The 12,640-nt window shown below is 39.3% G+C and overlaps 1 protein-coding gene across 1 annotated transcript; it reads left to right on the forward strand.

The window, feature by feature from the left end:
* The first annotated feature begins 474 nt into the window (after positions 1 to 474).
* On the forward strand, positions 475 to 10,982 carry SEC22B (SEC22 homolog B, vesicle trafficking protein). The gene is made up of 5 exons (XM_015821463.1): positions 475 to 643; positions 1,220 to 1,329; positions 4,205 to 4,365; positions 5,660 to 5,806; positions 9,884 to 10,982. The coding sequence occupies exons 1-5, from the start codon at positions 569 to 571 to the stop codon at positions 10,036 to 10,038; spliced, it is 648 nt and encodes a 215-aa protein (XP_015676949.1). The 5' UTR covers positions 475 to 568; the 3' UTR covers positions 10,039 to 10,982.
* Positions 10,983 to 12,640: the final 1,658 nt, after the last annotated feature.

Genomic DNA, 12,640 nt, shown 5'->3' on the forward strand with positions numbered 1-12,640 from the left:
GCTCTTAAGTTTGAGAATTATATTTCTTTTGTTAAACTAGCGCTTACAGCATTTAAAAGATACAACAGATGAAAAGGAGCTCGGAGGAAGATGAGACAGCCGAGGCGTGAGACAAACCCCTTTGGTACTGGGCTAGAGGGACGCAGCTAGAGCCTGAGCCTGAGCCATCGGTCTCGAAGTCAGTCCATTGGCGCATCGATAGCATATTGCTCGATGTCCCCCTCCAAGTCGGGATGTCCTTAGAACGCCCGCACTTCTCTGCAACTGTGTTGTGGAACTGCCATCGCTAAAGCGGATGACACTTAGACCTTCATGCTTACGATCCTTGCCGGGGCTGTTGAAGACCATCCCCCAACACCACTTCTGAGAGGAACAAAAAAATGTCCGTTACTTTTACCGGAACCCAAAATCTGGGAACCTCCGCTCTTGACCGGCGATACGATTGCACAGGAAATAGGCAAGAGAGTTCTTATAGGGATCCGGAACTTGGTTTTGCAGCTTCCGGCCAGCTCAGTATAGTCTTGAGCGAGCAGGATACCGAATCTGTAGGTGTTGATCGTCCAAGAAGATGGTGCTTCTAACGATGATTGCGCGGGTGGCTGATGGGCTTCCTTTAGCTGCTTCTATGCAGGAAGATGAACAGGTGAGTGTGAGATACTGTGGGTTCCCCCCCCCTTCCTTTCTACTCAGGATTTAATTTCTGATTAAGTAATATATACAATGCAGCTTAAGCATTTAAAGTGTACTCACTAAATGATAGCATTGAAATTGAAAGATATTTAGGAATAAAACCAATGGGGTTGCTTAGGGTTAATTTTTCTTTATTTACTACGAAATGCTTGTCTAGGTTAGAAATAACATTGTGAATTTTGCTATGTATTTACTGAAGTGTATAACAAAATTACAGCATTAGAGAATGAGTCTAAATTGAGCTCATTCTCCCCCACTCCCACTTAGAGGAAGATGTATCATACAGTTAGGAATTTTTTCTTTATTTAACCTGTTTAATGGATGCTACTGGTGAGCAGGAATCTGCAGATATATACCTAGTTGATTTAATAAAGTGGACTATAGTCCACAAATGTTTGTTTTAAAATGCCATAAGATCTAAGTTTTGATCTGGTTGTTTTCTAATTATTCACCATAATTTGACTAAATTTGTTGAAGTATGTTGGAGATTTGTTTGTTGTTTGGGGGGGTTGTTGTTATTTTTTCATAGTCAGGTCGAGATTTGCAGCAGTATCAGAGCCAGGCCAAGCAATTGTTTCGGAAACTCAATGAACAGTCTCCTACCAGATGCACATTAGAAGCTGGACCAATGACTTTTCAGTAAGTATAAATAGCAAATCTTGGTGAGTTTCTCAAACTTTAAGAGAAGCAACATTAAGTATATCTTTTAAAGCATAGTCTTGGAAGAATTTGGTGTGCTAAAGTCAGTTTTCAATTTATCAGCTTAGTCCTTTGCAAAATTTACTCTGCTCACATTAGGGAGAAAGGTGAGCAAGGGACATGCACTTGTACATAAAACTATTTTATACTGATATGAGAGATCTGAAGAGAACTTCCAATAATTTTCATTTGCTGTTGAAAATTATACAATCTAAAAGCATAATTGTATCTAGCTAATAGTGGAACATAATGCTTGACAATATCCTCAGTTATTACAAATAAATATTGATTCAAGTAACTATGTAAGAGTTATTGGGCACTCTTCCCTCCAACTGAGATTCAAAAAGGCCTAAATGTAATCTGTAAGTAAGCCTTGTAAGCCTCAGAGGGTCTTGGATTCTTGAAGGAGCATTCAGGAATGTGAGTCAGTTCCTCAGTCTGAAAGAACTCAGCAGATTCATAGAATCATGGAATTCTAGGCCTGGAATGGATCATAAGAATCATCTAGTCCAATCCTCTGCAATGTATAGAAAAACTTATTAAACCATATGTCCACAGTTTTTCTTAAAAATCTGTTTTAAAATCTTTTCCTTAAAAAGTGATGTAAAACCCACAACTTTATAGTAGAATATTCCATTTTTGTACAGATCTTACCATCAGGAAATCTTTCCTTGGGCTTAAATGAATTATTTTTCTTCTTTTAAATTCTGTCTGATTCTCGCTGGTGACTGCCTGAATAAGTCCCTGCAATTTCTTTTCAAGGTTTTCAGAATTGGTTTGCTGAGAGAAAGTGATTAGACCAAGGTCACCCAGCTGGCTTTGTGCTAAAGCAGGACTAGAGCTCATAGTGTCCCAGTTTCTAGCCTTAACTCTACACCAATTTAGCTCTCCTAAATAAAATTCAGGCAACTATAATTTGTATTCTTTATTTTTAGTTTGCTTTTAGGAAAATAGTTCTTGTCCATTTTTCCTATAGTTTTCCTTTATGTACCTGATCATGGTTATCATGTCTCCCCTAAGTCTTCTTTTCTGAACATCCTAAGTTCCATCAGCCTATTGCATAGGTTCCTCCCCTGAATCCATTTTAACTTGTCAATATCCTTTTAGAAGTGTGATGCCCAGAATCATATATACTACTTTAGAAAAATCCACTAGAGTGGAGTAGAGAGGAAGAAGGTATTTCTTTGAGACAATGTTGCTTCTAAGTGACCAGGAATTGCATTAGCCCTTCCACCTGCCATATTTACACTGCTGAGTCATGTTCAGCTTGTCAATGAATTCAACCAAGTCTTTTTCAGAAGTAGTATTTTCAAGACACGAATTACCCATTTTATATTTGTCTCCTACGTTTTTTCTCTCCAATGTAATATATTTCTGTTTGCAATTTGTGCTACTGAAATAACATTTTCCTTTGGGTATAAAAATAGTGGCAAAGTAGGAATTAAGTTCTTTTGCTTTTTTCATGGTAATTTACTAACATTTCTCCATCTGAAATAGGCAGTGAGTCCAGCAACCCATCTTCCATCTTCTTGCTATTAACATATTTAAAGAAAATCTTTTGCTGGTTTTGGCTCTCTTGCTAGCTTTAGTTTGTTTTTTGCTTTTGCCTTTCTATTGTACATTTCTTTGGTTATAACCTATAATCTTTTGCTGCTTATATCACTGTACTGTAAGCTTTTAAGTGAACTTTGTGCTGCATCTTATCAAATTTGAGATAAGTTGTTCTCCACTTCTTTCTCTGCATTTTGAAAATCATAGCCAGTTTCGAAATATATTACAAAATATTTTACATTTTTTTCTAAGAGAATGATATAGAACATCAAGAGAAAAGTTAAAGATGTAATAATAATTTATTAAACATGATGTTACCTGACTCTCAACAACTCTGGATTGCTGACAACAATCAAATAAATTATAATAATATTTAATATTTTTAATATTAAATTTGTTTGCCCCCCTATCTCGCTGCAAGTTGATGCAGGGCAGTTTACAATATCAAAATATATATACTGTATATATATATGCCAATATATAAAACTGCAATAAAATCACAATGAAAATACAGATTGTAACTAAAACTAAAGAATGGGGAGGAAAGGAACAGAACATATGGGGGAGAAGTGGGAGCCACTATTAGTTGATCAACCACCTCCAGTGTGGTACTCCCCCAAGCCAACTGGTAGAGGCAGGTGTTCAAGCTCTTGCAGAAGGTCAGGAGGGTGGAAGCCAATCTCATCTCGGGGCAGGATGTTCCAAAAGGCCAGGACCATAGCAGAGAAGGCTCTTTTCCTGGACCCTGCCAGCCGGAATTCCTTAACTGACGGCATGGGTGGGGCAGGCCTGTTCCATAGGGGCGAGATGGTTCTCAAGAAACCTGGACCCATGCTATGCAGGGCTTTATAGGTAATAACCAACACTTTGAAATGCATCCGGAAGCAAACCAGCAACTAGTGCAGCTCTTGGAACAGTGGTGTAACATGGGCCACTCTAGGAGCCTCAAAGACTCTCTGCGTTGATGCACTCTGCACTAGATGAAGCTTCAAATGCTCTTCAAGGGTAGCCCATTGAATAAAATCAATAAAACATAAAAGATAAAGATAAAAGATGGCATGCATGTGTGTGAGCTTTTCTCACCATTGTTCTTGTCTAAAATGCAGTAGAACTCTGAAGTAAGTATAATTTAAGGCTAAATATAATTTGTGTCTTGTAATATAGATTGGAATGCTGTTTGCATTATGGCCACTGAAATCAATAGTCCAAGGTAGGGGTTCATTTTTCTTCCAGGCTAACAATTGGCTTATATCTTCATTTATAGTTACATTATTGAAAAAGGAGTTTGTTATCTGATACTATGTGAAGCTGCTTTCCCCAAAAAAATGGCTTTTGCATATCTGGAAGATTTGCACTCAGAATTTGATGAACAACATGGGAAAAAGGTGCCAACGGTGTCCAGACCCTATTCTTTCATTGAGTTTGGTGAGATTTATTTCTTTAGATTAATGATTTAACGATAGTAGTCCAGGGCCAGCTCTTTAGTAATCTTAATGCCCCTTTCTAGTTGGCTCATTCCACTTCTTTCTTTTAATAGGTTACTAATACATTCAGAATTGCATATCTAAACTATTCTCTGATTTCTGCTTCAACTGATGGGATAAAAAGATTGTGTGGCATATACATGAATTGATTCAAAGAGATAGAATAATATACCACAGTAAACAGTGATGTCTGCATTTAAAGTATTTCACATTTTATATTGTTCTGTCAACCCAGAAGGTAGACCAGACTAAGAAACCAATGCTGTATAAGTTAGGACTTCTTTTCTAATAATAGCTATATTAATGTAATCTTGCAAGTCTAAATGTGCTTTACTCCTCCCTCATTTTTATTAGTGTGAGCTAGGGAGGAACTGAGACATTTACTCAAATTAGTTTCTTGGAAGAAACAGCTTATCTGATTGTTGCCTTGATAGCAGTTCTTCCTCCTATCCTTCAGGGCCATTTCCTATGTCATCTATATGTTTTGCTTTATTAGACTACATTTCATTGCAGTATCGGTAGTCCTCACTTAACAGTAATTGAAACTGCAGCAACTCTGTTGTTAAGTAATGTTATAATGAGCAATGTCACATGTTGTCACATGACTTGTGACAGCAATTGTGACGTTCTGGTTGCCATTGTTATGTGAATCCTGCATGACTGTTAAGCATGATGTCACATGATCACAATTTGCATCCTCCTAATGGCTTCCCCATTGACTTTGCTTGTTGGAAACTGGCAGCAAAGGATACAAATGGTGCTCACGTAACTGCAGAACGCTGCAACTATCATAATTGTGAGCTAGTTGCTGAATACTGAATCATGATCATATGACCACAAGGCTATCACGACAAGACTGGTCATAGGTCTCCTCATTCAGTGCTGTCATAACTTCAGCCACTGTATGAGTGTTCATTAAACAAGGACTACCTGTACTTCAGAAGTTTTATTTTACTAAACAAGAGGTAGATAATTTAAATTGAATATAGGATAACCAGGTTATATTGTGGTTAATGACTATATTTGCTATCAGTATAGTTACTGAACCCTGCTGGGGAAATTAACAGACAAGATGTTCATTGTATTTTTTCCCCCTAGAGCAGTTCTTTCTCCTGCACCCACCCTTTTTTCCATTCCTTGTAATAAGTTCTCTCTATGGCATGATTTGAGAATACAAATTGATTAAGAATTTGGAAAGAGAATACCCTTATATGAACAATTATTTTTTATTCCAGATACCTATATCCAGAAAACCAAGAAGCTGTATATAGATAGCCGTGCAAGAAGAAATCTTGGGTCTATTAATACAGAGTTACAAGATGTACAAAGAATCATGGTAGCCAACATTGAAGAAGTCTTACAACGAGGCGAAACTCTTTCAGGTACAGGGATCCATAAACCAGATGTTTTCAATTTTTTTCAGGCCATAGATCCTGTTCTATGAACTTTCTTTTTTTTATGCTCTATCTTACTATTATAGATCCCACCACTCTAACCCATCTTATTGTGGAATCCTAGGGTTTCACAGACACAGTTTGCAAAACTATAGCATAAACTATTGCCCATTTTGGGAGAAGTTTAAATATATGGTTGCAGAATAAAACTGGCAAACCGCTTTGCCTAAAATAATACTTCCTGTAGATAATGAAGGACCATCCTAATCCTCAAGAGGCAACAAAAGATGCATACTGAGAAAAAACAGATACCATATGAAGGCCTTTTAATTTTTGTTTGTATTTTAATAGCATGTACTTAATTCCTCTGGCAATTAACTTGAAACATAGCATGCAAATATATACTCTGTTTTGTAAAAACCAACAAACCAATAGACTAGGAAAATTACAATTTTGTGAGAAGTTCTAAATCATTTGTGATCTTACGTTTCAGTGACAATATTTCATGCTGAGTAATCAGTGCAATGTATAATAAGCATGCATCAATAGCACTGCTTATTGAACAGTATTTTTTAATCCATCGATTGGAATTGTTCATTCCAGCTTGGCAATAGTTTGAGAAATGGTGTACCTTGTCAATTATTTTTCTTGAGAGAAATAAAAAGCAGGCAAAGGCAGGCAGGAACCAGTAGGTGATTGGAAATAGTCAACAACATGGCAAAGCCCATGATCAGACTATAGGGAACAGGAAAAGATGCTACTGCCTAATTCTCAGTGTCCCATCTGCAAGATTTTCCAGCCCACTTGGTGGCTTTCATTCTTTTCCTTAGCATTATTCTTTTGTCTGTGGTGGGGTAGTTTATTCTTTGTCAACTATACATACAGTATGTAGCTTATTCTGTTGCACTACTTTCTAGTTACCCTTATTGCATCCTTTCTTTTTGCTAAAGGAGACAATAAGAAGAACATATATTTCCCAATAGAAATACCCTCATCTTACCTGTCCATGCCCTTCTTCTACTTGTTCACTATCTATCTGTTTTAGTCAGTGATCAAGCAAGCAAGCAAGCAATTATCTTGCCTAACTGAAAGCTGATGCTAGCTGAAGAATGCAACCAGACAGAGCAGCAGGTGTCTGTTATTGCTGTGTTCTATCATTTTATTTGATCCATGGACAAATAATTGGCATAGGGGAAAACAGTTTCTGCTTACATAACAGAGAGCAAACAATTTCTGTTTTTTTCTAATTATTATTTCTGAGTCCACCAGAGTTAACTTAGTTGAAAATCTTTCCCAAACTGGAAGTAATTATGAAAGCGTAGATTCCTACCATCATGTAAAACAGATAGTACCACCAACAGATGGATTTGCAGTTGGCTGACTAATCACATTCAGAGCGTAGTCCTTAATGGAACTACATCTACCGTGTTTTCCCAAAAATAAGACCTACCCTAATTTTGGGAGGTGGGCCTAATATAAGCCCTATCCCCAAATAAGCCCTAGTTATGACCCTGCCCACTCTGTCCCACTTCACTGCTGCAATAGGGCAGGAGAGTGTGTGTCGCGCTGCTGCTGCCACAACGAGGCAAGGCCAGTGGGGGAAGAGATGGAGCTGCCCCACGTGCCCCTCACCCGCTTACCTCAGGGCCACCCCAGCTAGGCCATTCTTTGCTCGGTGACCTTCCCTTTCAATCCCCTCCCTAACCGGACTGCCATGCTACGGAGGATGGGCGGGGTAGGCTCGGTCCCCCTCCACCGTTTCGGAGCCAGGGGGAAGTGACAGCGAAAGGCTCCCCTACCGCTCTGTGCTGCTGGAGGGGCTTTCTTCGCGCTTTGTTCCACAGATCACCTGCCCAGCAGCAGGTGCCACTTCCTCTGCCAGATCTCCCATTGTTCTATCCCAGCCTATTGCCGTCCTTGTTAGAGGCACAAGGACCAAACCTCTGCTGATACAATAGGCTGGAAACTTTAAAACAAAACAAAATCCCTTTTATTTGGGTGACAATCCTGTCAATAAGTCCGAAACACAAACAGCAAACCTCAAATCCAAAGGAAGGAAATAGTCCACAGGAACACGTTGCAAACAAGACGAACAGACCAGGATTCCAAGAAGCACTTTGCAAACGGTTGCCTTCAGCAACCAGCAACGCCCACACCTCCCCTTTTTATACAGCAGTCCCAGGGCGTTGCCTCTCATTGCCTTCTCCTTTTACTTTGGAGTAGTCTCATAGACTGTTGTTGTTTNTCTGACTCCTGCTCCTCACACAGCTGAGCTTCATCAGAAACACGACTGGAGGGGCCAGGCTCTTCATCAAGCCGTGAGTCTTGTAATTCATCAGAGCCTCCCTCTGACCCTGATGGCCCCTCAACGGCCTCCTCCACCTCCTCCTCAGATTCCTCAGACTCAGCTGTTGGGAACACAGGCTGGCACGGAATCACAACACCCATTGCTTGCGCCATGAAGTTTGTGAGATTAAAAAAAGTTCAATCAGACTTCCAACTTCTTGTGGAAAAAAAAAAAAAAAAGATCTCGCGAAGTTGAAAGGTCTGACTGAACTTTTTTTAGTCCCACAAATTTCATTTCCCTGCAGCAGGAGAGAAACATGACAGAGCTGGAAAGCAGGTTAGTGAAGAAATACTTTCGGGAAGAGAGAGGAGCTGGGCAGTGGTGCGCCAAACTCTACAGCAGCACCGGGAGAAGTGGCAGAAAATGGGGCTGCCATTTCCAGGACGGAGAAGGGAGACGCAGGGCAGCAAGCAAGTGCTCTGCATCGCTGCGCGGAGCCGCTCCCCTCCCCATTCTCCGTTCTCTCCAGCGGCGGTGACGGAGGGCTGGCGGAGGGAGGCAGCAGGGGAGGCTTGCACCGCCCGGTCACTGCGTAAGCCACAGGAGAGTTGGTGGAGAAGGAGGAAGAGGCTGCCGCCGGGCAGGTGATCTGTGGGGTGTGCAAAGAAAGCCCCTCCAGCGGCACACAGCAGCAGCGGAGCCTTCTGCCATCACTCCCCCCTGGCTCTGAAACGGCAGAGGGAGACCGGGCCTAACCCACCCATCCTCCATAGCATGGCAGTCCGGCTCAGGAGGGGAGTGAAAGGGAAGGTCGTGAGCAAGAAATGGCCTGGCTGGGGGATCCCTGAAGTAAGTGGGTGCGGGACGCATGGGGCAGCTCCACCCCTCCCCCACCTGCCTCGCCTCATTGTGGCGGCAGTGGCGCAATGTGCTGTATGAGCGACCACAGAAGAAGTGGGCCGCAGCCACGCGGGCTCCTGCTGGACGGGGCTGTTGGTGCCACTGCTGTGAGGCGAGGCGGGTGTCATGAAAAATATAAGTTATCCCCCCAAAATAAGACCTAATGCCTCTTTTGGAGGCAAAGATAATATAAGACCGGGTCTTATTTTCAGGGAAACACGGTATATGGAGGGAAGCATGCAGTGGGGTACCTCAAGGTTCTATCTTAGGCCCACTGCTTTTCACCATTTCAATATTTATCTAGATGAGGGAACAGAAGGACAACATCAAAATGGGGGGAAATTGCCAACAGCTACTGTAAAAGACATTTTTTGACTATATATATACATCTACATGCACACAGAGAGAGAGACACCAAAAAACATTATGTAAAGATTGGGGGTAGTTGATCGGAAGAAGAAGGAATAAGAAACTTCCTTTCTGCAAACTCAGTGCCTCATCCCACTGTTTATAAAAGTTCACTAGTCTTTCATAGAGTTTTTTCAAAAGGTTTTGTAACTGCTAGGGGAAATGAAAGAATTTGACTTCCATGAATTCCCTTTTGTAGCTTATAATAATTATTTTAAGTCATTGCCCATTAATCTAAAAAATTATCAAAGACAAAATTTGATTATCAAAGACAAAATTTCCTACCTGCTTGAGGGAAATCTATAACATCTAGCAAACGTTTCAGTGAAAAAGATTGAATCATATATGTCAGACTAAAGTCAGTATTAAACACTTAGAGGTTGGAGCTAGATCTACTGTCTTTTAAATAATAATATTGACATTTCATGAATATAATATTTTTATTTGCATGCTATCTTTTCTTCAAACAGCATTGGATTCCAAAGCAAACAATCTGTCCAGTTTGTCCAAGAAATACCGCCAGGATGCGAAATATCTGAACATGCGTTCCACCTATGCCAAGCTTGCTGCTATTGCTGTCTTTTTTATTATGCTGATTGTCTATGTGCGGTTCTGGTGGCTATAAGAGATTAATAGGCCCCCGAGGGATATTTAATAGTAGAAAGCATATCACTGTTAAGTAGCTAATATCACAGGATGTATATTAGAATCTGCCTGGAGATTTCCTTATAATGAGAATTCCTGCTATTTCCAAATGTCAGAACTTGCTGGGACTAATGATTTTCTTTTGTAGCAGTTATATGCTTGGAAGACAAAACATTTTTCCAGTTAACAGATAGGAGTAGCCTAATTTGATCCACCTACTACTATTCAACACTATTGTTAAAAGATATACTAAAATAAGTGCAGCCCTGGTAGGGGATTCTAATGGACATTCTAGAGTGTGTGATTCCTGTTTCAAGGGTGGCACATGTGTGCATATGTGTTTAAATAACACATACTGATTTTTTTAGTTTGTCCAATCAATGCTAATTTTATATTGTCAAATGTCTTGACTCGTTACCCTGTTAATTTAGTAACTGCATAAAAATATTGCTTCACCTAGCTTCTATGACTGGTAAGTGAAATGGGGAAATAATCTGAGTTCACTTCACTGTAAATATTTGAATATCATGCTAAACTGTAGCTGTGTGTGTTCTGACTAAGCTACAGCAGTCACTGTTAAACATATTTCTATATAACTGCAGAAATACTTCAGCTCTTATTTCTGATTATGGATTGTCATACCATCTAAACCAAATTAGATTTAATTTTATTTTAAAGCATCCAGTTTCAAAAGCAGAAGCTTTTGGAGAATTCCTCATGACTAAGTAAGGGAAGAGAAGAATGGAAGGTCCTCAGCACCAAGATTCACCAAGATTTGTTTACTCTGTGGCTTAATTCAGATGTGATCTTTCTCATCTTACATTGAGTTGCCAAGTGCCCTCACAAATATTGTTTCAATCTATAAGATCATCGACTACCTGAATATTCCTCCTTGCAAACTTACAGTAAAAGACTTCTTCCTGAGAGCTTGAATATACTGTATATTTTGAAAAATTAACCCCTCTATTTCATAGAAGTTTGTTTTCAACTTCTGTATCACAAAAGATAAATTGTCCATGCAACAGATTCTGTAATGATATGGCTCTTCACAAGGTATGCACATCTATTTTAGGAATTGCCTAGTTACAAGCAAATTCAGTTCCATGAATCCAGTAATGTCATAGAAATTCCGCAGAATAAACAAAATTAACTTCTCCAATCTGACAAGGCCAAAGAATTTTGAGCTCCAAAGTTAAGTGTCTCTTGCCATTCACATGTCAACATTGAAATAAATGTACAAGTAGTCCTCAACTTACAACCATTTGTTTAGTGACTGTTCACAGTTACAACAGCACTGAAAAAAGTGACGTATAACTGGTTTTCACACTTAACGACCATTGTAGCATCTTCATGGTCATGTAATAAAAATTCGGTTGCTTGGCAACTGGCATGCATTTATTACAGTTACAGTGTCCGGGGATCATGTGATCATTTGTAACCTTCCCAGCTAGTTTCCGACAAACAAAGTTAGTGGGGGAAGCCAGATTCACATAACAATCACATGTTCACCTAACAACTGCAGTGGTTCACTTACCGGTTGTGCAAAAAAGTAGTAAAATGGGGCACAACTCACTTAGCTGTTTTGCTTAGTAATGGAAATTTTAGGCTCAATAGTGGTCGTAAGTTGAGGACTACCTTTATGCTGTAAATCTCATATTTGGTTTCCTGGTCTGTCTTCTGTCTTTATATATTTTCAAGAGACCAGTTTGAATTTTTAAATGATAGGAACCTGTTTCCCAATCCTGTTCTTGTTGCAAGAACTCTATCTATTATTCTTTCCTATAAAAGATTCTTTTTTGTTTTGCTTTATGCAGATTTCCACTGGAAATTGAGATAATAATGAGGATAATACTTCAAGAAAATATTGCACAGGGCAAGTAGGGCTGTTGAAACTGCCATTGTTAGGCAGTGTGGTTATGTATGTGTGTGTGTGGTTTTTTTTTACTAATGGCCACATTGTTTAATGACAGAGTTTCTGGTCTTAATTAGCATAATTAAGCAAAGACTACCTTTATGAGGATTCCTGCACTGAGCATAAGGTTGGACTAGAACCTCCAATGTCTCTTTGAATCCTATAATTCAGTGATGGTGATGATGTATTACATTTAGAAACTGCCAATTCCAGAATTCTAGAGATAGAAATAAGTAGAGGTCTGGGATTGAAATATATTAAAAATCTGAACTTTTTCCTCAGGATTTCCAGTGATCTGTCACCTGGTACATCATGATATAATAAATTGCCAAAACAAGTAACTTAGATCTGATTAGGAGTGCTCTAGCAGCTCTGTCTACAGATAAATTTGTCCAGAATTTTCTTCCTGCTTTGTTTCAAGGCATATTTATAGTAATACAATATAGCTATTACTAATCCACATTATTTTATTAATTGTATCTAAACTAATTGCTATATAAAGCTAGCTGTTTCTATTTGTTAAGGTTATACCTTGATGAAAAAAGTACATTGTACTGGCCAATATCATTTCACCCCAACTCAAAGCATCATTTTGCCACCAGCACAAAATGAAAAAATAACTCCAGACCTCTTCATGTTACTCAATGTTTGTTAAAAGTAGAAAAGCAGA

The sequence above is a fragment of the Protobothrops mucrosquamatus genome, unplaced genomic scaffold (genome assembly GCF_001527695.2).
Source record: "Protobothrops mucrosquamatus isolate PMUCROS unplaced genomic scaffold, P.Mucros_1.0 scaffold1335, whole genome shotgun sequence".
Classification (NCBI taxonomy): Eukaryota; Metazoa; Chordata; class Lepidosauria; order Squamata; family Viperidae; genus Protobothrops; species Protobothrops mucrosquamatus.

What these genes read in the sequence shown, in the direction of transcription:
- SEC22B (XM_015821463.1), top strand. Translation starts at nt 569, where the DNA reads ATGGTGCTTCTAACGATGATTGCGCGGGTGGCTGATGGGCTTCCTTTA. An exon ending in GCTGGACCAATGACTTTTCA is followed by an intron (nt 1,330 to 4,204) that starts GTAAGTATAAAT and finishes CTTCATTTATAG; the next exon opens with TTACATTATTGAAAAAGGAG. An exon ending in ACGAGGCGAAACTCTTTCAG is followed by an intron (nt 5,807 to 9,883) that starts GTACAGGGATCC and finishes TTCTTCAAACAG; the next exon opens with CATTGGATTCCAAAGCAAAC.